The 25,929-nt window shown below is 45.4% G+C and overlaps 2 protein-coding genes and 5 non-coding genes across 7 annotated transcripts; all 7 read left to right on the forward strand.

Moving 5' to 3' along the window:
• Nucleotides 1-10,138: 10,138 nt before the first annotated feature.
• Trnae-cuc lies at nt 10,139-10,210 on the forward strand. Its single transcript has one exon. It is a non-coding gene; the product is annotated as a tRNA-Glu (tRNA).
• A 177-nt stretch (nt 10,211-10,387) lies between these two features.
• On the forward strand, nt 10,388-10,459 carry Trnae-cuc. Its single transcript has one exon. It is a non-coding gene; the product is annotated as a tRNA-Glu (tRNA).
• Nucleotides 10,460-10,635: 176 nt separating this feature from the next.
• Nucleotides 10,636-10,707, forward strand: Trnae-cuc. The gene has a single exon. It is a non-coding gene; the product is annotated as a tRNA-Glu (tRNA).
• A 105-nt stretch (nt 10,708-10,812) lies between these two features.
• On the forward strand, nt 10,813-13,566 carry LOC6545905. The gene is given in 9 exon segments (XM_026978080.1): nt 10,813-11,264; nt 11,320-11,630; nt 11,683-11,943; nt 11,999-12,375; nt 12,425-12,593; nt 12,643-12,945; nt 13,012-13,237; nt 13,292-13,417; nt 13,497-13,566. Coding segments are annotated over 9 exon segments (2,295 nt in total).
• Nucleotides 13,567-13,668: 102 nt separating this feature from the next.
• Nucleotides 13,669-13,740, forward strand: Trnae-cuc. Its single transcript has one exon. It is a non-coding gene; the product is annotated as a tRNA-Glu (tRNA).
• Nucleotides 13,741-13,993: 253 nt separating this feature from the next.
• Nucleotides 13,994-14,065, forward strand: Trnae-cuc. The gene has a single exon. It is a non-coding gene; the product is annotated as a tRNA-Glu (tRNA).
• Nucleotides 14,066-23,433: 9,368 nt separating this feature from the next.
• On the forward strand, nt 23,434-25,440 carry LOC6545908. Its single transcript, XM_001971096.3, has 2 exons — nt 23,434-23,813; nt 23,876-25,440. The coding sequence occupies exons 1-2, from the start codon at nt 23,536-23,538 to the stop codon at nt 25,416-25,418; spliced, it is 1,821 nt and encodes a 606-aa protein (XP_001971132.2). The 5' UTR covers nt 23,434-23,535; the 3' UTR covers nt 25,419-25,440.
• The last annotated feature ends 489 nt before the right edge of the window (nt 25,441-25,929 follow it).

A 25,929-nucleotide genomic window follows, 5' to 3' on the forward strand; every position in this document is an offset into this window, starting at 1 on the left:
ATGCGGTGGCCCCTTTAGCCATGGCCAAAAAGGGGGAGCTTCTGCGGGGGGAGGAGTTCATTATTTTCGGTTTTGGATTTCGCATTCGCCGATAATGAAATTGTAAACTTGTACCGAATGTGTGGGTAATTCAATAGCTGCAAGCCACGTTGCTGGCTCCCCGGCTGAAAAGCCACAGCACCACCACCCAAAACCGAGTGCATTTTGATGAGACATTGATGGTTCAATCGAACATTCGACCCACCCAGCCAGTTGAGCCAATTTAGCAAGCCATTTGCGATTCGATTCCTCAATCGAATCAGATCGAGGTGGATTCTGCGAAGGAGCTCTTCGGGGGGATCCCTGATCGCCTGCTCGCCGTGGAGCATGGGGGATCATCTGGGGTTCTCGTTAAGTCGTCACCAGTTGCATCGCTCCAAATCGCCGGGCATCGAGAAGCGAGTATCTTCCTGCGCCCAACTCAATTGACAGTTGACAACAAATATTTGTGACATTAAATGCGGCTGCTCGCAGATGCGAGGCTCCAGAGGCTGCTCAATGGAACAAGCTCTGCTTAAGCGGTTTAGGCGTCGTTGTGACCGTACACTCGAAGAAATGAGGAGGAAGGAGCAACTCAGCACACCCCAAAGTTTAAAAGATACAGGTATCTCTTCATTCTTTTAAAGAGCAGTGCGATATACATATCTTTTTTGCCATAAAGCACCTTTTCCACTTTATGGCGGGCAATCTTTTTCCGAGTGTGCCACCTCCAGTTGAGTTGCAGCTGAATCCTGGACGACTTGCTCATTTCACTAATTTAATGAAGACCTTTTGCGAGAAAAGCGGCGAGGGGTGAGCCCATTGTCTCCGCTTCTCTGCCTCCAGGAGGGACGAGGACGACCAAGACTTCCCCAGATTGATGATGCGGTTTGGTCGGGCAGCTTTTGAAACTCCAGGCCGGGCTGCTCGGCGGCAGGGGCGGAACGGAGCGGGGTGGGGTGGGGCTGCATCAATAATTTGTGTCCGCCGTTGAAAATAATTGACCAAGTTTGTCTGTTTGCGGTTGTGGCATTTAATCTACTTGCAGCTGAAGTTCCGAAAGCGACAACTGAACTGCAGCAGCTGCCATTCCTCCATTCCTGCGCTCGGCGCAGAGGACAAGTCGACAAAAAAGCCAAGTCTCGAGGATTGGGCTCCTTGGCCTGCACTTGGCGTAATTGAAATAATTTTAAGTGAAAAATCTGCATTCAAAAAATATTTCAGCGCACACACAAATGTCAGCATCAGGCTGGAGGAGACGAAATACCAGAGGCAGGACGGGATGGGATGGGATCGAACAGGGAACTCCCTACAAACTGGTATTACAAACATTTAGAGTCTGAAAGTACTGAATATCTAAAGTCATAATTGATTGTGGATTTTAATAAAAATAATAGGTATTTTTGGCAGAAATCTTCAAATACCCTATGGATGTCATCATCCTATGGATAGGACCAACTGCACTTGCCAATCCATATGCCTGACCCGATGGGTCAGCGACTTTGGCCGACGCAAAAATTTACATGCGCCAATTTGAGTGGACACGGCAAAAAAGAGTCAACAGTTTGCAGCTTTCGCAGTCGCTTCGTACATAATCCTGGGCATTAAGGCAAATTGCAGCATCTGTCGAGGAGACAGGGGCGTCGGCCAGCGAAAAGGGGGCTCAATTCGGATCGATCACAGGGGGCCCACCATAATTTGCTTAATTCGACGCTCAGCCCAAATGCCGACCAGTCAGCCAGCCGGGCACTCGAGAATCTGCACTTTTTGCGGGCACTGGAGTTCAGTGCAGCACGCGGCTGCCACTCGTCGATCGACTGATGAGGATGATCCTCCCCACCTACCAGGAGCGGCATCTCCTCCTCCTGCTCCTCCTCCTGGGCCAGGTGAGGCGGCTTCTTCAGCGGCAGCCTCAATTTGCCATCGCCTGCCCTCGGGGGCAATTTGGAGCTCGGGTTTTTCATCTGTCTTCTGCATTTCGGTTATTTTTTGTGGGCTGCCTCACTTTCGGTGGCTGTAATTTTTGGCCAGGCTTTAGGTGTCCATTCACCCGGGATACCATCTTCCGCCTGTGCTGCCCCGGAACATAGACAAACACTGCCCAGAATGCCACTGTTTTTTCTGCCTCCCCTTGGGGAGCACTTAAATTCGATAAACTAATGGTTTGGGGGGGCAAAAAATAACACACACATGCAATATGCATGTCCTTCCAATCGATAACAGCTCGAATTTGCAGCATAAATATTTCTGGCAGTTCAGCTACAACATTTTGTGCTGCAACTTTCGGTGTTCGTTCATGTATTTCCCATCCCAAGGTCCCATGAATTTATCAAAAGTATCTGCATAAAGTCTTGTTTGGCATTTGCCATCAATTCTAATTCATATTCTCCTCCGGTTCGGTATGCAAAGCTTTCAGTAACCATGGCAATGGCAATGGCCAAAACCGGAGTGGAAGTGACAGGAACTCTAACAGCGATTTCAAATTTGCAGCTCCAGCCATGGAGCACATCAGTTGCTTCATCGGGAATGAGTTGACAGCTGGGCAGAGGGATGGCCAAAGGAGTACATGTACATCATTTTGTAACTATTCCATTTAGGGCATGTTAACTGATTTCGCTTGAGCTGTAATGTTTGGGACAACTTTTCAGTTCAATTCTACGGTGCTATTTGCAGGAGAAACATGAATATGATCTGCTTAAGGAGAGATTTAACGAGTTTTCCACAATGAGGCCAGCCTGCATCCCGAGGGGACTATAAGCCCGAGTTCATTCCATTGATCCCGATCCCATTGGCAGCTCGGGAGGGAGGGGGGAGGGCTCATTAAATCTCAACTCGCCGCTGGCTCATAATTCAGCTCAATATAAATCTGTTAACAAAACGCTTAATCCGCTTTGTGCGCTTTATTTATGGCCATTTGATGGCGCATTATCGCATCAGGCACATGGCACCCGTCAGGGGTCGGCTGCCCCTCCTCGGATCCTCCAGCTGGCGCGCCTCATAATTGGATTCGTCACAGCAGCCCCAACAGCCCCACCAGTCGCCTCCAACCCGGCAACTGCCCCTGCTGCCAACGAATCCCACGGACTGGGCCATAAATCGCGGGCTGCTTGAAATGCAAATTTTCGGGACTGCAGCTCGTTGAAGTCGCAGTTTTGGTCGAGTATCATCGGCAGGGCATCAAAGTGGCAGCAAATGTTGCGCCGGCTGCTGTGCTCCGTCTGCTGCCCAATTAACGCCATCGAATAGCTGGAGCGGAGTCCGGAGGCGACTCGGAGCAGCGGCAATCAGAGTTCACTTGAACACCTCGCAATTAAGGATGGCGCGCAAAAAGTGCGTCGCTCACTTGCGGGTGGAGTAAAAACAAGAAATCCAGCGCGACTCCATGTTCCGTGCTCCTCGCTGGCCGACTTGTCGATGCCCAACAAAGGATAATCCGCGGACGCCCCGGACTGCACCCACTTTGGCCACCAAAAGTCGCTGGCGGTGTCAGTCGACAACAAGCTGCAAACATTAGCAGCCAGAAAGGAACATCCCACGCAGAAGAGTAGGCGGTTGTCACCGAACTTTCGATGCCCTGACTCCTCACAACAATGGTGGTAATAGAAAAGGTACAAATATCAATGAAACAGCAATGGACAGTGTATCTTTCAGATACAGCGTCTGCTGGTTATACCAGCCTGTGCTGTAAGTGGATTTCGCCAACTATTTAGAGGTAGTCGAAGCAATCGCGATGTAGATTAAGTGGTTTGTGGGCACAGGGATGCTCTTGCCAGGAACAGGCGACGCGCTTGTTCTGCCCCCGATGCGCATCTAATGCGACCCGAAATCCGGCGGCCAATTGGAATTGGGATTGGGATTCGGATTCGCTTTGCATTAATTAAGCGCACTTAAGTGGCCCACTAACTGTGTTTGCGTTCCATGTCCGACTGAACCAGCAAGGTGGACTCCAGATTCCCAAGGTAGCCCACAATCAATTAGCGCCGCCCTGCGCTGTGTCCTCCTTGAAATGGAAAGGAAACACTTAAGGAAAACATCAATGCGGGAAATGAATATCGTTGCCAAGAGTGGCAATAAATTATGTCTGCGGCGGCGTCTGCCAGTTGATTGAAATGCGCCCAACAACTCCGTCTGATCGGTCGGCATTAAGTTCTGTTAGCCCGGCCAAAACAACAATTGGCTTCAGGTATGCAAAGGAGCAATATTTCACAAAATGATGAGTTGCAGATGACGCTGCCGAGGAACCGCAGCATCAACAGATGCGCCATATTCGCAGTCTTCAATGGTCTGGATGAAACCACAGTCCAGAGCAAGGGAGACAAGTCTGCAAATAGACACTGCAAAACTTCGCAAACTTCCGATGGGCAAAGCAATCTTGGCAGGTGCACAGTGGAGGGGCCAGAACTCCATGCTGAGCACTACCAAGGAGTTCCACAAAATTTACTTTGCATATAAAACACTAGTACGAGTACTATTGATGGATATAAACAAATGGTTTGTCTGAAGCTAGTACCAAAAACCTGCCTCGAAACACAGCACAGTCCCTTTGGTTTTCGGTTCCACAGTTCCGTGACTCATCTGGCTTGTGGTGGGGTTGGATGCAACTCCTGCCCTCCAGTCGTGACTGCTGTTGGTGCATTGTTTACTCCAGAACCACCACCAGAACCACACCAAAACAAAAACGCAGCCATGGACTGGCCCAGACATCCGAGTCCGAGAAACTCTGGCGAGCTGGCGAGGAGGAGGACGTGCGGGATGGGGCTGAAGCTGCTGCGGTTTATCTGGTTGCGGGGAGCGCAGCTAAATTTTATGGATTTATTGAAAATTGAACGCACTTGAACTGCTGCGCAGGGGGAAGATGCTGGGCTGCATCTGCCCGCCTGCCTGTCTGCGAAAGAGTCTTGTTTGGAAAACAAATAGACGAACTGCGCCAGGAGGTGCAGCATCGCCCATAGGATGGTGCCGCACACAGGAGCGGAGTCCGCCCAAACGGGGCATGCAGCATCCATAGGATTCCTAACTTACTCACTGTATGTATCCATCCGCAGATGAGTCTAGAATCTCAACATATATGACTTAGTATAGGGTAAACCGCACCTGTGTGTGGAAAACTTGCGACTGCCACGCGATCTTTGCTCAGTGCATTCTGTTTGTTTGGTTTTTGGTTTGGCTTGCCTCAAGTTTTTGGTGTTTTGTTTATGGAAACGCGTGCGGTCAACAACAGCAGCAATATTGAGACGGGAAAATTACTATATCGATCACTATATCGATCTTGTTGCACTGCTCGAAAATTACCATAGAATGCCCGGCCCTTTGGCTGGCCAACCAAGGAACAAAAGTCGCTGATCAGCAGGCGACAGGCTGGAAATAATGTGATGCATCCCCAGCTAAATTGGCGCCTGGCATAGAACAAGTTTGGCGTTCAGGTCGGGCCGGTTCTCGGTGTGATTTAGTTGATCTGGCTGCCCTCAGATCCTCAGTTCCTCAGTGCCAGAGAGGCAGAGATCCTACACACTCCTCCGAGATCGCCCACACAGTTTCCCAGGATGTCGTGGTCGTCTGCTTCGCTGGAGTCGAGGAATGCGAGCGCAGCTTCCACGTGGGCAGTCTCCACTGTACTGGTGCCAATCCGAGGCACTTCTGGGCACTTTCCCACTCCGTCCGTGCCTATCATGCACTCGATGTGTGACAACAAACAAAACACTTTGCGAATCGCTTTCATCTGCTCGAAAATAAACCAAATTCCAAGAAACATTCGCTCTCTGTTCTGTGAAAAAAAAAAAAAATGTGAAAAACGTACGACAGCTCTTTAAGTTTCATTTGGCTTCGGAAAACGAATTGAAAAGCGCCCACGCCAAACGGGTGGAATGGGGTGACCAATTGGCGCCTGGCGACACACGAAACGATTTAAATTCAGAAACATGGGGGAAAACATTTGGCCAACTATGTACACCCGACCAGGCCAGACCCGTCCAGACAGGTGGCCATTATGCAGAGAGAGTGAGACCCCCTAAAGTGTCCCATAAATTCATTAATTTGTCGCGCTTTTTTCACACTACCACTCGCCGTAAAATATTTGTCAGCTTTACGATGGCTTTAATTCTAGCGTCGACGCATTAAAAACTAATGCGGGGAAATTAATACGAATAAATTCAGAGAGTTGGGAAAATCGGCGCGGGCTGTGCAGATCCGCATGAATGTCGTTATGGATGTTTGGGCATTTAAATTTAGCAGTCACCACGACGAGGCGACGATCAGCCCACTGCACGAGAATCACATTCAGTTTCAGATTGAGAATCCAAATCCGAATCAGAATCAGACGAGAATGAATCAGCCCGAAATAGAAACTGAAAAGAGTGGTGGCACAACAAGCAGCGGATATTTATGGGGATACCCTGGTACTTGGGGTAGGATCCATATGACAATGCTGCCTTCAAACCAAGGATAATTGCATAGATAGCCGCAAACTATTTACAGATGAGCAAGTGCGGAGTAGAAAACGATTTTGGATCACTGATTGCCTATAAACTATCAATAATATGCTGACAAATGCAAGTCATAAATTAAGTTAGCCGTTAATATACATTTCAACATTTAATGCAGATAATACACTTTTCATACTATTATGATTTAATATGAATAATTAGCATTTGGCAATCGCTCTTAAATGGCTTTGCTTAAATTGTGCAAAATCAGGCAATTATATTGTACGATTATTTGATGTTTTTGCAGAGCACTCAAGCTGCTCAGCTCATTAAGCCAAAAATAAATCCCGTTTTATATATACAAAATCGTACGATATCTCGGACAGATGCTATCTGCCCACCTCCCCCATTTGGCCAATCTATTTTGGTGGCCCGCGCGACAAAAGCCAAAACCGAAACGATTTGCAAATGTTTGGACCGGTCTGCTTTGGGTCTCTTAAGACTAGATGGGCCAACTCAACTGGGGGCCCTATTTAGTCCATCACTCAGTGCGTCAATCAGTCAGTCAGTCCGTCAATCAGTCAGTCAGTCAATCAGCTGCCCACACTCGCGAATGCTTCTCGGCCAGTTTGTCACTTGGCTGTCCCATTAGCCGCCACACTTTGGGTCAGCGGCCCATAACGGCGTCTTAAGTTTTCGGGCGGATTTTTGGGGTGGGCGTGGGGCTAATCGCACCTTTTGGGGCTTAAGCAGCTTCTTTTTGCGCGCCTGCAAATTTATGCAAATTGCTGATTGAATTCAAAATATCGAACTCGAAATTCTCGCGTCGGCAAATATGGCAAGACGCCTCTTGCCTACGAAATTAATTCGGTTCTCGCCAAAGTCGCCAAAGATAGCAAGCGAACGCGACAGCGGAGACGCCATGAATCAAAAATTGTATAAATCGTATCAAGATCTTGGCCAGAGTCAAGGTCTTCTCGCCGTGGCCACGGCCCACATCTTGGGATCTTGGACGCCGGCAGGGGGACTCCGATCCGCGGTGGAGCACGCCTAGGTAGTCCGCTGGCATAATTAACATGCGCCAGCGATGCCAACGACTTGTCAGTCGGGGAATACAGCAAAAAAAAAATTAAAGAAAGAAAAAAATACTTAATAAATGCCAGCAAACAAAGGCAAAAAGCCAGCACCAAATTCCTCGCTGGTGGGTGTCTTCAATGGATCCACTTCTTCGATCCCTAGCAATGGGTATTTCGTACTTCAGTTCCTAGTTGCGCTGCACTTGCAACCAAGTGCAGAACCCTAGTTCTGCAACTGCCTCAGTTTTTTATGATTTCTTCAGTATTTGTGGATGTTTCATTGATCTGCGGCAAGCATAACCATTGAGGCAAGGGAAATTGCATTAGGAAATCTGTTTTTCATTGTACCGCACTTTCACTACTCCTCTAGGAACAAGCCTACGTGACATCATTCTACATGCTAATCCGCAACTTCTGAGATTCTTTCCCCATGTGAAGAAGGAACGATCCATTTATCGCCGGCTTTCCCCTTCTGCGGCAGCTAAAACCTCGTTTAGTAGCAAATAAAAAAAACTCTCTCTAATTGCCTACCTTTTCGCAGACGAACTTTCCTTATAATCGCGTCTCTGGTCGTGTCCGGTCTTTTGGCCATTTCATTTGGCCCGTTGCAGAAACCGCTCACTTTCGGTTAACAAATCTCCGGCTGACCTCGATGCAGGCCACACACGTAAAAGGGCTGGGAAAAATAGAAAGAACTCTTGCGCTTTTCATTAATAAACTGCCGCTGTCTGTACGCCGGTCCATCTGTGCCAGTAACACATATATTACATAGTAAAAGACCAGGCCACGACCAGGCCAAGTAATCAAGTGAGTTGTGTACCAAGAGTTACGCGGAGTAACCAGTTACGTTTTATGACCTGGTCGCACCGTAGATGGCCAGCAGTGCGGGCGGCTAATGAAAAGAAATGAAGTCCGAGCTGGCCTGCTGGCCAATTGGGGCATTTGGGAGGAAGTTCTCGAAACGTGAAAAGATTGGGCAACATTGCAGCTCTGGCGGCTATGATTTTCCCGCACTTTATGGGCCGCATTTCCACGAAAACGCTGCAAGTCCAAGAGCAATAACTCCGGCATGGCTGTCACTTATGTCGCTTCATTGCGGAAACCATTCAAACGAAATTTCCCTCATCGCGCGACAAATTTCGGGGACACCCAAGTGGAGAGGAAGCCAGCTCTAAACGGCGATTACCGCCGGGTTCAGGTGATGACAGAACCGAAATAACGCTATTTTACGGCTGCTACATGTGGAAGCCCCGAATTTATGTGGAAATATATACATACGACACATCACGCACAGATAGCAACAAATACAAGCACAGCTAAGGCCGACAGTTTATTAATTATGATGAAATGCCCCGTGCTCCTCTAATCCCTTCCAGCGTGCAATGGCGCCACGGGGCTTAAGCTCCCAAAATCCCTGGGTGGAAATTCAGGAAATGTTTGCCCAGCACCATCGACAAGCTAAAGGCGGAAATTGATTTATAGTGCTAAGCCTAAAGGCTATCCCATCGGACCAACACTCGGAAAAAATAGCAGCAGACGTTGCGCCAAATGTTCGGTACTTTGGGAAACTGGAAACTTTCATATGAAAAAGATATGACGCTCATACGAGCTTTGCAAGTAAATATTTATTTAAATGCATTTCGCTTTAGGTTTTTTCTCAGTGCACACGGATGAGCCCCGACGGATCTTTCAAGAAATGCACTCAATACATTTCCGCCCTTGGACAACTTCAAAAGCTCTGCCGTTGCGATCCCCTCATACACCATATCCTACATCCTATATCCTATATCGCAATCTGATAAGCAGCGACAATTGCTGCGATGGGGCTGATGCCTCAGAACATACCACATCATCCCACATCCCACGAGGCCAGACGAAAATAGCAAAGAAAGCCACGGCACGGCCAATAAACCTCAAATTATATGTGCTATATGTGCTTTATATATAGAATTGGATAGAGGCGACACATTAAAACAAATTGAAATTACCAAATGCATCTATGAAATTTATTGCACGACAGCCAGACTGACTAAAAAGATACAATGGAACAGGAGGGACGTAATGGCGAGGAACTAATTTATGGACATCAATCTCAATACCGCAGTTTCCATCCAACAAACCAGCCCATTGCCCCTCACAGCTCCACCGAAATTTGTGTGTTTGCGTTGTTTCGGGTTGGAAATTTATTTTTAATATTTTTTCGTAGCGATTTTTCGTCTGCACTCGCCATTCGCCGCCTGTTGCCATTGTGGGCGGCCAAGCCCGATTCGAAAACATAATAAATTAAGAATATTTATTTGTTTGCGGTAATTGTGCGAATAATTGATGATTATGTGCCTCATTCGCAGCCACTGGAGTCCGTTGAGTCGTGGGCATCGGCGAATGCAACTGCCAGCGCTGAGTGTTGAATGGCTTTTAATTAATTCCGAAAAAGGTTATATGAAGTTGACCTCTCATCCCAGTAAATCTGAAGTGAGCTGTGTGGGTGCTCTGCGAGAAGCTGATTTAGTAATCATTGCCGACATCGGTCAACTCTGATGAACAAGAACAGCAACCAGGATGAAAGAATTCCCTAGGTTTTCGAGATATATTCGACGGGAATTCTGCCGGACCCCTATCACATCCCATATTGTCTAGTGGTTAGGATATCCGGCTCTCACCCGGAAGGCCCGGGTTCAATTCCCGGTATGGGAAAATGGTGGAAATGTTTATTTTCTTTTGAGAAACTTAAAATAAAATTTATGTAATTAATGATCTATTTGTAGACCCAAACATTTATAGCTTTATACTCTCAAAATTGCATTTTGTAATTTTTTTCTGTTAAATTACCGATCCAAATCGCTAGCCAACACTGGATCCAAGGATGACATATCCCATATTGTCTAGTGGTTAGGATATCCGGCTCTCACCCGGAAGGCCCGGGTTCAATTCCCGGTATGGGAAAATGGTGGAAATGTTTCCTTTCTTTTGAGAAACTTAAAAAAATGTATTTATTTATTGATCTGTATGTTGATCCAAAGGTTTATAAGAGCAAAAAGCTCTATTCTCTCGAAATTGAATTTTGTTAATTTACCGAACCATCCTAATCGTTAGTCAACACTGAATCCAGGGATGTCAACTCCCATATTGTCTAGTGGTTAGGATATCCGGCTCTCACCCGGAAGGCCCGGGTTCAATTCCCGGTATGGGAAATGTGGGTGCATTCCTTGTAATACAATGTAATACAAAATATAATTTCTCTGAGTTATCTGTCGCTTATTTTATTCTTAAAATAACTAGAATCTTTGAAATTCACTATGGAAGACAGTTGTAACTCAACCGATTATATGTACAGACGAAGGAATACAATAGTTAACTCTGAGGAAGAGACGGAGAGTTTCGCTGGAAAACGTCTTATCAACTTATACAAAAAGCATTACAACTCTGATCTGGACCAAATCGAGTCTGGAAAATTCCGGGACTCGACCTCTGAAGGAGAAGCACCTATCTATCCGTTAAACACGCCGGGAGATCCCGAGGACCCTGAGCCCGAAGACGACCCTGCAGAGCGATACCAAAACTCGCTTTCAGAATGTCGATCCACCTCATTGCTTTATGTTATAGCAGGATATATTGTTGGACTACTAATGGTACTAATTTGGTATTATAGAAATCCCAAAGAGGCCTGCAAAGACCTAAATGGAAAATGGATCTTTATCGTTTTGGTCTCCTTACTATTTATAATATTGGTTCGACGACGTTCAGCAAGGTGTGTTGGATTTGGAAAATATTTTAAGCTTTTTATTATATTACTCGTTTAACAGATGCATTGCATTGTTATGCCTTTCAACCATATTAAGCAATCAATTTCGGACATTGGTTATTGCATTAGCTTTCTTGGTGGCCCTTTCGGGACCTGTAAAAAATATCTTCCACAACATTTGCATTTTGGCGAACACTCTCACCTGTGGACAGAATGTTTTGATACAGGCTCTACAGCTTATGCAACGAATTATAAATGATCCTTCTCGTTCGGTGGAGGAGGCATTCAAGACAACTTTGACGCAAGTGTGCAGACTCATGAATAAATTGGATAAGCTATTGCTAAATCTGGAGAGGCCCATAGCTCAAATACGTTTGTAATGAATAGTTTTCATAACTTGTTTAAGGTAACCTGTCGTCCACAGATGCCACTTACAAGACCTGCACAGATTGGTTAGTCTTGCAGAAAGATCACTATGAGTACAAGATGGATACTCCATACAATCGGTGCTTAAAGGCGGGTAACTTGAGCATTGCACAGTGCAAGAGTGAATTTGGAGAAAAAAATAAAGAGTGCTGCGGAAAAGAACTCTTTTATTGGTTCTGTGAAAGTCTCAAGACATTTACAAGTTTCTTCGATAGTAATCTTCAATGGTCAATGATGGTCATCAAGGAAATATTTCAACGTGCGTTATGATATTTGATTGTTTTGAGTTAATTACAGCTATTAATTTATCATAGGCTTGCAGTTATGCTCTATGAAAATCCGATTTATTTTTATAACCACCATTAGTTTTGATCATAGCTTGAAATTTAATTCATCAGCTCAATTTACCTCTAACAAAGACCACATAAACGAACAGCATGTAAACGAGCGATTGGAGGCACAGAGACACAAGTTATATTTCGTGTTTTTTTGGATCGATTTGATTATCTTCATACTCTTGCTCACTATTATTCATCAATCACTGAGCTTTTGGCTCCGCTACTTGACCAATGAAAAATATGAAAATGTCTATATAACAAAGGCTTTCGAAAACTATGATGACAAGTACTATCAGAATATGGGCTTAAGAGCCTTGCCCTTAAGCAATTTCGAAGAGAACACATATGTGAAGGTAAAGTCTAAATTAAGCTTAACATACAGCTAATTACATAGATCTTTAGATAAACTCTATGCGACTTCTGCCCAATGAATTTGATACTATTTATCGCTCAGTGTTATTCTTGGGGATCACAGGAATACAACTTTTCTGCATCTGCTTTGTGGACTACAGTCTTTATAGTATACTAACTTTGATGTCCTATCATGGACATATGATTGAAGATGTTAAACGTAAGGTTAAGTCTTAGCTTAGTATTTACATTAAAATTTTACATTCCAGCTCTTGCCTATAAAAAGATTGTTATTACCGGCGGCGGTAAAACTGGCGACATTCTACGAGATCTGGTCCTGGCATTTGAGCCAAGAACTTTCAAAATGAGTACTCAAAGGTGTCTACCGATTCCAGGGCAGCCAAAATACCTTCGATATGTGTGGATCTTATTGCTATATTTGCTGGCTTGGTTCATGGTTTTTTGGGAGCCATACGGCCTACGCCAAAGACACCATATAATGATGTACTTTTATCCAGAGGAATCAAGGCGCAGAGCGCACGAATTGCACTATACTATATTAAATGAAAGAAGTGAGATAGATATTCATATAACTACATCCAAGTAAAATACTACATTTATTGATAACTGTTTTGTAGAAAAGGTATTCAAAGCAAGATGTCAGGAAGCACGTTTATTAAACGTCTTTGAGAATACCCATCAATATGAATCATACGTTATGTGGCTCAATTCTCGTCTAAACTGGTATGTTTCCAACCTTATATTTGAATAGATTTAACCAAATCCACCTTTCAGGTGTCTCAATTGTTGTACAGTATCTTTCGTTGGCAGATGCTGCACTATTTGCAATAAACCACTGCACAAGTGAGTCGATTAGTCTTTTAAATAATTTAGCCTAATTATTATCGCCTTGTACAGATCTGATTATGTTTCCTGTGGTTGGCCAAACTGCAGGGGTATCTACTGTACAATGTGCTTTCAAGAGAGCAATAATAAATGTGTTTTATGTAGTTCCGAATACGAAGATGAGCTCTTGGAACCTGGGTAAATTAGCCTAATGCATATACATACATATGCAGCTGTAGACTTGAAAATAGATTTTTAATATTCAATTTATATTTAGGACCTCTTCTGGAAATTCTGGCGCTGATTTCTGCAGCGTTGATAACATTTATCCCCAGCAGCGTGACTAGAAAATATAGGGACTAAGTCGGAAAACTTTTCTAACAAAAAAATATTTAGATATGATTTCTTATAAAACTATAAGAATTATAGTTGGCTGCCACGACTTCAAGTCCCATATTGTCTAGTGGTTAGGATATCCGGCTCTCACCCGGAAGGCCCGGGTTCAATTCCCGGTATGGGAAGCTAGTATGGAGATATTTTTTTTTCAATTCATCCATAACTTGTATTCTTGTCCAGTGGAAAACTTTCGACAATAAATACAAGTTTTTGGTTAACTTATGTAAATCATTTTCTGTAAACTCAAAAACCTATGCAATCTTGTTATCGAAGTCAAAGAATAAGTAACAAAAGCTATAAAAAGAACGCTTATCTTACTTTGCGGCCACAACGAAGCGCTACGCTTATATACACATTTTTGCCGCGACGAATCTCAAGTCCCATATTGTCTAGTGGTTAGGATATCCGGCTCTCACCCGGAAGGCCCGGGTTCAATTCCCGGTATGGGAAACTTGTGTGGACTACATTTTGTTTTTTTTTTCTTTCTTCTAATGAAAAAAGTTGCTTCAAAATAATTGTTGTCCACTCTGTGTATCCCTAGATTATTCGTTTCTACTTTTCATCAAATCGCAATAAGTTTGCATAGCTATTTTTTTATTAGCTGACCCAAAGTTTTCGTTTAATTTGCTGAGGTATAAATTGTGCTTCCTTATTATTGTAACCCCTACTAAATTCACTCGAATCCCCAGCTCAGCTTTTCCCCATTCTGTCTGAGTAATTTTCTATCCCATTACCTAATTTCCTCTTACTCAATGGTCAAGGACCCTTCTTCTTTAATCCAAATAACTTTCAGCATAATTTTCTAATTCAATCGGTGGTCCTTCCTGGCAAAACAAACCCAAAGTTCCGTGTTTTTCTGGGCGAAGGGCGATGGGCTAACCTGCGGGTCTGAGTTACGAGACACTTTCGAAACGGACAGATTTTACGAGCCGCCTGCGAACTGAAAGTAAACTACAAATGTTTACACAACCGTAGGGAAGGACTCAGGACTGGGAGGCGGTGAGTTGGGAAGGCCTGGGAAAGTTGGAGCAAAAATTGAAAAACTTTTGCCATAGCCTTGTTTTTTTTATGATGATGACGACGACGACTGCCGCTCGATGAAAACGCCTATTTTTGGAAGGGGGCTTCACCCTAGCCACGCCCCATCGACGCCTCTTCGGAAGTAGGACAGATAAATATAAAATTCGGCGAAAAGTTTTCCACACGTCTGGTTCCCACTTTCAGGCAATTTAAATAGCTTTCTTTGCAGCTACTTAAGCTTCAGATACAAATGTATCTCTGTCTTTCAAACTCAACTGCATGTGTAAGACTGGAGGAAATGGAACTGAATGCTGCGGGATTCGCATTTTCCCCCTTCTGTCTAATTGTGCGGAAAATTGTAAGAAAATAGGTCGCTAAATGCAAATGGCAAACACTTTCGTCTTGCACAAATATTTAAGCGATTGAGAATTTCTGCTTTAATAGCAGGGCAAGAAGTTTGGATTTACCTCAATCGTAACCCTTTGCGGTTGGATTTTGAGCTTAATCAGGACCCTCTCATCGGATGGTTCTCACATTACACGCGGTTGGCTTTTCCCCTCGACTATTTTCCAGCTTTTCCTGTGGTTTGGCAATTTTGTTAAAGATACAAAGCGCCGATACGGAACAATGAGATGTGTGCGAGCTGTGAGGTGAGAACAAAGCAACCACAAAAACAGCGGAAAAGCGAGAACGGGTACCAGGAATTTGCATAGAGGAGCCAATGTACGTTGGGTCAGGAACCATGGAAAAACATAGCATTTGATGTCGCTTAAAGTATTCTTCATGAAATACATTTAACCGACTCTATTTTAAATGATGATTATGTTTAAAAGAGTTGTTAAGTAAACTCAGAAGTTAACTAACAAATCTAGTTACCAAAGCTAGTTGTTCCACTGTCCTATTTAGGAATGATATCTGGCTCGTAGCTTTCGCCAACAAAAGAAAAGCCACAGTACAACAAGCCCCAAAAAGCCGGTGAATCTTTTCATTCTGTGTGGTAACGAGAAAGGAGGTCCTTCTCGTAATTGCAGCTGCCCAACCGACTGACCACGCCCACTCAATGAGCAAACACTTTTCAAATGGAAGGTGTGTGCGCCCATCACCCAGTGATAGTATTCCTAATTACTACTTTAAAGGCGGGCGGACAGGCGAAACCAAATTAATGTGCTCGGTGAGGGAGTCCTGGCCGCGTTTTAAGGACGGGTTAGTGCACTTTTGATCGCCGATTCGCGTGTCACAGCCATTTCCGCCCACCATCGGCGGCATTTCCACTCGTAACAGGTTCAAGTGCAATTTAATTGAGCGAAATGCATAAAGGAACACCAAACACAAACACCAATTAAATGCGACATTTTTATTTGCGGTTTGCTGTGCGCTCAAATTAATATGCCTTCATCGTGTCACAGGAAAATGGCTTTAATTACCATTAGAAAGTTGGTAAAGCTCTTGGTGGATCGGGGGCTTTAAGGTCACAGTGATTTTAAATAATAAAGTACATTATTCAGACCATAATAGCTGCACTTAAAACAAGTCCTTTTGTCCTTGCCATGAGTGAACATCGCTGGGCTTTAAAACTTCAATATTTTACAGATTTCGAAAATCTTGCAATTGATTGTTGTAACAAAGGGGCACAAATCAGGTAGGGAAGCGAGGGAAAGGAGAAAGTGGCAATACCATTTACTCATTCCATCGGCAGCTCGTAAACAAGGTATGCTCCTGCTATCCACGATGCTGCACACGAGATAAGCAAGTGCAGTGGCGCTAACAGGATCATAAATCCAGCGATATAAATCTGAGCCGGAGGGGTGAGATGTGCGATATACATAGATGGTGTGTGGGTCTTCAGGTCTCCAGGTCTCCAGCTCCTAGTGCCGTTCCCTTCCCAGGTGATAAACCCTCGCACACGTCGAAGATTTTGAATTACTTTCGTTTTTATCGCCGGTTTTCATAATTCACACGCGACTCGCCTAGGAAACGAGGAGGATTCATATAAATCTGAGGAGGTGAGAGGAATAATGCTGACGACTCACTTCATCATAAATTCACCTGTCGTTGCCGCTTCAGCGAGGGGCCACAAAAAAGAACCGGACCTGCAGCGGAAGTTGTCCAACATTGTCCTGGGAAAATCGAAAGGAGGCACTCTTCGGTCCGAGGGAATTTATGAATTTCGTTGGCGTGGCGAGTGCGCGAAAATTTCGTGGAATTTCCAGGCTGCCCAGGTCAGGGGCTGCTCAGAAGACGTTTGTCGCGTCATCCGAATTGAAATATCATTAGTTTTACGAGTGGCCCAGCCTTCGATGGGTTTACGATGCTTCCAGGGAAATCTACGGCACAACCAGTCCGTAGTCAAGTCAACGCGATGCGATGCGATGAATTATGGAAAGCGATTTACATTCACTGCCTCATATTTTATTGGTGCTTGTTAATGTTTTCATTGCTCCGCCTTTTCTCCACCCGACGCTTTTCTTATTTGGCGAATGCATGAATTATGGATTTTCCCCTTACGGCGATGCCAAAGAATGCAAGCAGCGGAAAAGGAAAAATTTGTTTTCATTGTTGAAAAATTCTGCGCAAATTTATTGAATTATTTAAGGAGCGGCGAATGGAGTAACCAATCCCCTTGTCTGCTTCACAAAATGGATGGGTTTTTGGAACTAACAAGGATGTCTTTAAACTTCCGCATGAGTTGGAAAAGAAAGTTTGCTAGGACTTGAACTTAAGGACATTTCCTGAATTATCTAATTGGCATCGAAGAGGGCAGGATAAGTTATATTGAGAGTGCTTAATAGGGGAGATACACCTTTGTCCACTGGTAGTTCATCCAAATTTCCGGCAGAGGGCGTCGCCAAATTGAACCAGCGCTGACCCCTTTGGACAGCCATAAAAAGGAGGCGACTCGCCACTCAAACGCAATAAAAATGTATCAAGAGCTTCGTGGAAAAGGGAAAAACGCTGGCAGATAGAGAGAAATGGCAGATGACATTAGTGCTGCGAGCGGAGAATTGTTATATTCTTAACAATATTCCGGATATTTATGACCCGTACTGGATCTGGGATCCCATCGCAGTGGCTGGTCAAATGGAGCGTGTCCCGTGCTCCAGTTGCCATTCCATTTGTGCTGAAACACGGAGCACTGAATACTGAACGCTGAATGCCGGATGCTGAATATGCGTGAAATATGTTGCGAAAAATTTTAATGCGCTCGCTGCGGGCGCCAAATGGAAATGGATGGCGGGGGGCGCCTGGGAAAATGGGAAAGCGGAAAACTGGCAAAATGGTAAGATGACAAATGATTATGGAGAATAATAAATTTCAGCGCTGATTGAGCGACTGCAGCTGCGAGGAATCGCATGCAAAAATAGTAGAATCTAGTTCGTTCGTTCAACCCCAACGCCACCGGGAAATAAGTCATCCATTAATGAAGCTAATTTGCTGCACAAATCCCAGCGAAGCTCCGGCTCTCCTTCAAATCCCATTTTCCAAGTCGGGCAAACAGAAGAGCCCGGAAAAGTTGATCCCGGCTGCTTATGGCTGACACGAGTGTCATCCACTCCTATCATATCTCGATGCCTGCTCCCTTTGCCCCCAGCAAATAACTGAGAAATTGCACTGGCAGCAAGTTTATTGTCTCCGGAGCTCCGAGTCCTTGGACACAGCATACACATGAATCCCGGGCTCTGGGTGAGTCCACCGCCCCAGCGCTCAAGGAGTTTGAATTTATTTTCCTCGAGTGCTGCGCTGCAATTGCAAGTGAAATGTCCGAGTGCAGGTCGCTTTTCCAGCATTTTCCCCTGATTGGGGCTCGCACACAGTCGCCGACAAAAGTTTGCCCTCAGCATTGGATTCGCCCCATTTCCTGCGAGTGTGTGGACGGACGGAAGGACATTGATGTGGATGCGGATGGTGTGTCCTTTGTCCATCTGGTTGTCAGGAGAGCAGCAATAAGCCCAGCTGGACATGCGGATTATCGAGGGCGACTGCTGGACACGAGAGGTGAAAAACGACTTTCTATATCTTTTGCTGCTTTTCGGTAAGGGGGATCTTGAAAAGTTTTCCGCTTCAAAGTCGTCCAAATGTTGGCCTCTAGGGTACGTAGTACGTACCTAATCTAGATATTAGTTAGTTTATCTCTTGAAGAAAGAAACTTCTTGGAAACTTGGTATATTGCTTTGACACTTGCAATTGGGTTTTGATAAGCCAGTAACCTTTCAAGCTTAGTAAAGCCTTTACTTGGCCCTTGATGTGCCTTTATTAAAAGAATTCCCGAACTTGGAGTGGAGTCAGCCGCCAGCTCATCCACAATGGTTGGGGACTGTAAAATCGTAGCGGTGAATATTACCCAATAACACACATAAAATCGAGACAATGACGCACTACAAGTGAAACACGTACATTATCTAAAACAGCCGCAGATGAGACACGCATTTCTGTGTTCCAGTGTTTCTTTGGGTTTTTTGGAGGTGAGAAGTCGGGCGGAGGAAAGTCAACAATAATAAAGTATTTGATGATGGAGGGGGAGTAGTGAGGTTGGAAAAAGCGCCCAAGAAAATGAAGTCATCTTGTGCAAATATCGTATGAAAACAAAGTCAAGTGTTAATTTGCGTGGGAAAACAATTTTTCAGTTCGGTTCGAAGGCCCCGAAATGAGGCGGCTAAAAGTTCTTTTGATAACGAATGCTCTTGTTAATTTTGTTGTAATTCCCTGAAAGCAAAAGTGTGTTTTCGGGCTGGGGCATCCAATTTCAGGCAATCTGGGGAGCGTGTGAAAGGTCAAACTTTGCTCCGGCAACTTCATCACTTGCGATTAGCCAAAGAGCCAAAAAATAAAGGCTAATTTTGTCGAGCCAAATTAGAGTAAATCCCCGGCCATTAAAAGCCGCTCTCCATTGCAAAACCCCAACCAAAAGACCAACGCCAACACCAAGACCAACACCAAGACCAAGACCAAGACCCAACCCAACCCAACAAAAGAAACCCAACCATGGAGGAGCCCGGCCAAAGTTGACACCACAAAACATTAACTTTCAAGTACATCAAACATTTTGTTGCCTGTTATCTCAGCAGGTCCCACAAAGGTGCCACCAACTTTGCCGCAAACTGGGGCACCAAGGGGTTAAGAGTGGAGAATCGAAACTTTGTGCGTTGTTTCGTTGTTTCGTTGCGTTGTTGGTTGTGGGTTGTCATCATCATCATCATCATCATTATCATCATGGTTCGTTGTCTTTTGTTGTTATGCGAATGACATTTCCATGTTGAACAAAAGTTTCTCGACTGCTTCTCGTTTTTATTATTATTTGTTGTTGCTATTTGCTGGCCCAGCAACAGCAGTGTGGGAAATGTATTTATTTTTATGATTGTTTAATGTTCTATTTTCCACGTATTTCCCGCACCGCCACACTGAAAAAGTTGTGCTGGCCCAGAGTTTCGCCTGTGCTTTACTTTAAATGTTTTAATTAGTTCCGAATCGAGCCCATCATCACTGCATCATCATCGACTGCATCCCCTGAAGAGCCATTCCCATTCGAATTAATCAAATCATCATAATCATCATCATCAGCCCGAACGCCACTCTCGATCCCTTTGATCTCTGTGGCCCAAACATATTTCAATTAACGGGCCATGACCGTGGCAAAGGCCAAAACCGATACCACAGCCCAGTCCACCAGCACCAACACTTCGCACCCAAATCCGAATCCGAATCCAAGTCCAAGTCCAAGGCGAAGACGAAGGTGATCGCGAAGGCCGGCGTCTGCGTCTCTGGGTGTGGCCATGTGTGGGTCTCTCCTCTCTTTTCCCAGTGCATGTGTGGGGGCATCAATCAAAGCCGCAGTTAATACACTGGCAAAAATGGGCCACACATAGTAACTATTTAAAGACAAAATCAAAGGGAAATCAAATTCAAAGGGACCTCTTCAAGTATAAAAAGAAGTTGTACACACAAACTTAGCTCCCGGTGTAATAACCGCTGCTAAGCAAGTGAGTGATGCCCTGGCCGAAAGGGGCAGACAGATCGGCTCGACTGCCAGCTACCCAGTGAGTGATAAATCAAAGCACTGCCCTCACAACTGCCTCGCAAGGAGGGGTTCGCCTCTCCATATGGGGGCGCCATTCGTGTGGTCTCTGTGGCTCCGGAGCTCCACTTCGATGCGATTCTGATGGTGGTTACTGACGCTGCCGCTGGGTTGCTTGATTTTCAATTTCATACGCACCGTTGGATGCATTTCGAGTGGGTTATCTTCGCTGCACTGAGCGGCAATTTATTGATTAACGCGTTTTGTTTTTCCTCGCCCCTTCTGCGCTCCACTGCGGGCACTTTTCATCGCTTTTCGAGCGCCGTAATTAAAATGTATTTTCTTAAATCATTTCCCGAGGATTCCTCTGGCTGCTGGGTGGCCATTCAGCTCCCCCACCCACCCTTCTTTTTTTTCCACGGCAGCAGCAGCTGTCGTCACCAAGCCGAGGCAATAACTCAGGGTCCATCATCAATTTTACAAACCCAAAGCACTCAGCTGCTGCGCCCCATTCAAAAAAGTGTTAAAGCGCGAAAAGCGGCAGCAGAAACGACAACTAAAGTTGGGCAATTTGTTTCGCTTTGTCTGCCCGGGAAAGGGAAAACAATGGCCGGTGAACTGAAGGGGGTGCACTTTTCGACACTCATTTGCAATTTTTTGTTAATTTTTCGCCTTTGTCAGCCGACTGCCGATGGCTGCCGCTGATAAGAACTTGCCGCAACTCCGACGCAACAATGCAATAATTACAATTTATATTTACAGATAGAAATCGCACATTAAGCAACGGCAGCGCGAAGGCAATATAGCAAATGCAACTGCAAACTGCAGACTGCAACTGCCGCTGCCTCAGTTAGCCCATAAAAAAGTCCACAAAAAATACCTGTCAACGTGTGCGTTTTAACGCTTCGTCAATTTTGGCCAGTGGGCGACGTTAAGGTCGCTGTTAACGTTAATGTCCAAGCCGAAAGTCGAGGCAGCTGCTTCCAGTCTGCTGCTTCCAGCTGCTTTTGCTTTCTGCTGTTTGCTTTCTGCTTTCTGCATTCTGCTTGTGCTTTCTGCTTGTGCTCATGCTTTTGCTGCCGCTTTGGCAGGTTGGCACAATTGTCGGCTGCTGCAGGGTCATTGCCAAAATTACAATCAACTCGGGTGGCCGACAGCCAAAAAAAACAGCAAGGGACAAATTTTCAATGCCCAAAAAAGTGCACTGCATAGGCAGGGAAATGATGACAAGGATCACCAATAAAGCAGTGACTTTTGCAGATGCTTTCGTTCAATTAAACTGCAGTCTTTAGATATAAAATAAATAATTAACATATTATTGATATGTTCTATAATTACTATTAATATTTTCCTATTATTTGCCTATTGCTATTTTCCCACAATAATCTGCAGTTAGTTTGTGAAGTAGTTAGAATGGTCACAACCCTTCATTAAATCGTTATACCCGATCGACGCAAGAGAGTATGACGAAAAACTGACCCAAAAACAGCAGACGGTCGATGGAGTCGATTTGGTGGTCCACTTTGCATATGTCAAAACTAAAGATGACCCGATCCTGATCCGCAGGCGGTGGCCACCGTCTCCAGTTACACGTTTGACACCTGGCCTCACCTGGCTACGTCTTGGCCCTCGGGGTCCCCAAAAACCGCTCCCCTTTCATCTGACACAACTCAAACTGCTGGCGACTGCCGAAAAGATCAGAGAGTGATCCACTTGGCCCTCTTCTGATCCTGCTGCTCCTGAGGTCTTGCGACTTCGGCTGGCCACGCGTGCGCCGGATCGAGTTACCCAACAAAGCAGCCAGGCCAGCGGAGGAGATGGCTTTCTGGGGGCCAAGGACCTCCTGCCAGGATGCGAAAAAACAGCATTTTGCTGCTGGGCTCTCTGGGTGGTCCACTCGGATGCTGCTGGCCGTCGCTTTCGATGGCAATGAAAGGCTAAAGGCTAGGACTGCACTCGGAGAAAGAAAATGTTGCGTAAGAGCAGTTCTTACATCTAGAACTTGTTCTACTTCTGTATGCAAGAAATGCAAAATCCGCTTAGTGTGTGTTTCCAGTGTAGCTGCAGCTACCTCCTTCCCAATCCCCTGGCAGTAAATCATCGCAGCAAGGACACCTCAATTAGGCCATAGCGCCGCCTGAGCTGCTCCTTTGTGCCGTTTGCTGCTTTCCACCGCGTTCCAATCGCAATTAGCAATTAGCACAACATTAGCGCGGCTGACCTTTGACCTCGCTGCCACTCCCGCCGCGCCCGCCATTGTCCTTGTGCGCGAGTGTCTCCTGCGAATACCCCCCGTTTCCATTCGAGGAGTGTTCCCTGTGCCCTGTGTTCTGTGTTCTGTCACGCATTCATTCGCCAAATGGCCGGCAATAATTTGCGGTTGTCCCATTGTGTCCTTCGTCCTTAGTCCTTCGTCGCGAACAGGCGCCGCCGCATATTTACATAATTGCCCATGTCTCAGTGTCTCACGCCATAACGCCGTAAACACGGAAAGGAAGATATCGCCCGCAGTTCCAGATACTCGTAGTCGGCTTGATTTGTGTGCTTGTGCAGTCTCTCAAACTCGCATAAATATGAATTTGAGAAGTGCGGAATACAGCGAAATGGCAACCAGAATGAATACCAAACAGAGCACTTGGCTTAAGAGTTGCACAACTCTAAAAACTAGTTCCATGTCTTACCTGAACCATAGCAAACTCAAAAGAAGCGCATCGAATTTCGCAACTAGGAAATATATTCCCATAAAAGCTTGTCTAATGACAATTCAGTTGGCACAATGAGTCTGGGCAGATATGTCTTCCTACTGTGTAGTATTCAGTTTTTATTATGCGCAGCCAAATTGAGTCTGCACTCGCACTATTCGAATGGCGAAAAAACTGCGCAGAACAGAATGTTTTACGTAAACAGTGCGTCGTGCAAAATGCCTCAAATGGATCCTTTTTCCGCAGACATTATGAAATTCTTTAAGCGAAAACAATTTAGGCAGTGTAGCACTGATAGAGATTTGCTAATAAGTGAGTTCGATGCGGATCTGCGACAATACAGGATCAAAATCGATGATAACGCCGCTGAGCAGCTTTTAAAAAAGTTCGGTAATGCAACACTCAAGTGCAAATATCAGGTGATAGGCCGCAAAAAGAAATCTTCATTTCCGGATAAAGATTTTAGGTAGGTTTCACTAAAAGCTATACACATACATATTAGCTTTAGCTGTAACTTTTCCCTTGCAGTCTTTCCAGTCCTCAACCCATAAGTCAATCGTTTCTGGTACCCAAGACAATAGACTTCATCCTTACCCAATGCCACGCCGTAAATGGAAAAGCTCAATTGAAACTTCTCCAAAAGGACGCCTTTCTGTTTGTGCAGGATCGCCTGAAGAAACCAGAGGATCCTCCCCCAGATCTGGAGTCCAAGCCGAATGTGATCATCCTGGGCATAGACTCCACATCCCGCATGAACCTGAGACGCTCTATGCCCAAGGTGCATAAATTCTTGCAGGGATCGGGATGGTTTGAAATGCAGGGATACAATAAGGTCGGTGAAAATGCCCTGCCCAATCTTTTGGCTTTGCTCACTGGAAATGCCGAGGAAAAAGCTCAATTGAATGGTCAACTCAGGCGCGGCGGATTTATTGACAAACTGAAGTACATTTGGCAGCTGTTTAAGAAGAACGGCTACATGACAGCTTTCGGAGAAGACGGCGGCAAGATCAGCACATTTAACAACCGCAATCCAGGTTTCAAGAAGCAGCCAGTGGATTACTACCTTAGAAACTTTGTTGTGGCTTTGGAAAGTATTTTAAAGACCAGGCGCGAATTTGGCAATGCCTTCTGCCTTGGACGCAGGTTGGGTTTCAAATACCTGTTTGACTTTGCCAGGCAGTTTATGCAACGCTTTCAGAACGCAGCACCCGTTTTTGGAATCTTTCGGAGCAGTAGTTTCACCCACCAGGATTTCCTAGGAGCCACTGCCTTGGATCAGGTGCTCTTGGACTCCCTCTTGTTGTACGAGAAACTTGGCTTTTTCAATAGTTCAATAGTAATGCTGCTAAGTAATCATGGCTATAGAAACGGTGTAACGCGACAGCGTTCAAAATCGGGTTATCTGGAAGAACGTCTGCCCGTAATGTTCATGCATGTGCCATCCTGGTTCAGGAAGAGATACCCCCAGTATGTGGCAAGCCTAAAGGTCAACCAGAATCGGCTGTCCTCAAGCTTCGACCTTTACATGACCCTGCACCATCTGCTCCAGCTAAATGCCACTTCTATGGCGGATTTCCGGCCAAAGCTCCAGGCATCACAGTGTAAACTGTGCCAATCCCTGTTCTTCCAACTTCCGCTTGACAGGAATTGTTCCCATGCGGGAATCCGTGAAAAGTGGTGTTCCTGCGAACCCACCGAAACGGTGACCAACCAAATTCTCATTAAGAAAGTGGCCCGCGAGGTGGTGCGTCATATGAACGAGCATTTGCGGTATAGAAATCTTACGAAGCTTTGCCAGAGTTATACTTTAAAGAAGGTCCTCTACATGGATCGCAGACTCGCACTTACCGATGACTCGCTGGAGGACGAGCAGCTGCACACCTACCAAATCACTTTCGACACTAATCCGAGTTCGGCGCATTTCGAGGCCACTGTACAGTGGAACACGGAAAAGGAAACCTTGGCTATGAATGCGGACGAGCTGAGTCGATTGGAGTCCTGCGAGAAGTACAGCAAGTGCACAAAAGACCCAATGATCAAGAAGTATTGTATATGCAAGCCTGTTAAATAAATAGTTTAAGCGTTTTCTATAAAATGTAAAGGCTACACTAACTATTTCAGTCATGGCTGATGACAATGGGTTTCACTCTTCATCAAAGAACTTTAACACAACTCTGAACTCTGGACGATTCCGCGTCGGGAAAATTTCAAAGATTCGTGTCCCAGTTTACCCAATTTATGATCAGCACTTGCAGTTGCATTCATAGATGAACGGCGAGAGTGGGTCACAATTAGTGACCCCGCTCAAATCAGCGGAATCCGCTTTCCACCGGTTCGCTGATTGCCCGCTTCCGGATGTGTCATCCCGTGATGAGACGGAATGGAGGAGTCTTCGCCAGCGCTGATCGCGGCAATTGCCCTGCCCTTGATTGCCATCAATTGCGCAAAACAGTCGCCATGAAGTGGAACTCGGACAATGAGCGCTGTACACTACCGACTACCGAGTACCGGGCAGTGATAAGTACAGCGAGTGGACAAGTGCGTCAGTGATGGATTACACTCATCCGCGTGGCAAGTGGCGC

This window comes from Drosophila erecta, unplaced genomic scaffold (genome assembly GCF_003286155.1).
Source record: "Drosophila erecta strain 14021-0224.00,06,07 unplaced genomic scaffold, DereRS2 tig00000021-arrow-pilon, whole genome shotgun sequence".
Lineage (NCBI taxonomy): Eukaryota > Metazoa > Arthropoda > Insecta > Diptera > Drosophilidae > Drosophila > Drosophila erecta.

What these genes read in the sequence shown, in the direction of transcription:
- LOC6545908 (XM_001971096.3), top strand. Translation starts at nt 23,536, where the DNA reads ATGTTTTACGTAAACAGTGCGTCGTGCAAAATGCCTCAAATGGATCCT. An exon ending in TTTCCGGATAAAGATTTTAG is followed by an intron (nt 23,814 to 23,875) that starts GTAGGTTTCACT and finishes TTTCCCTTGCAG; the next exon opens with TCTTTCCAGTCCTCAACCCA.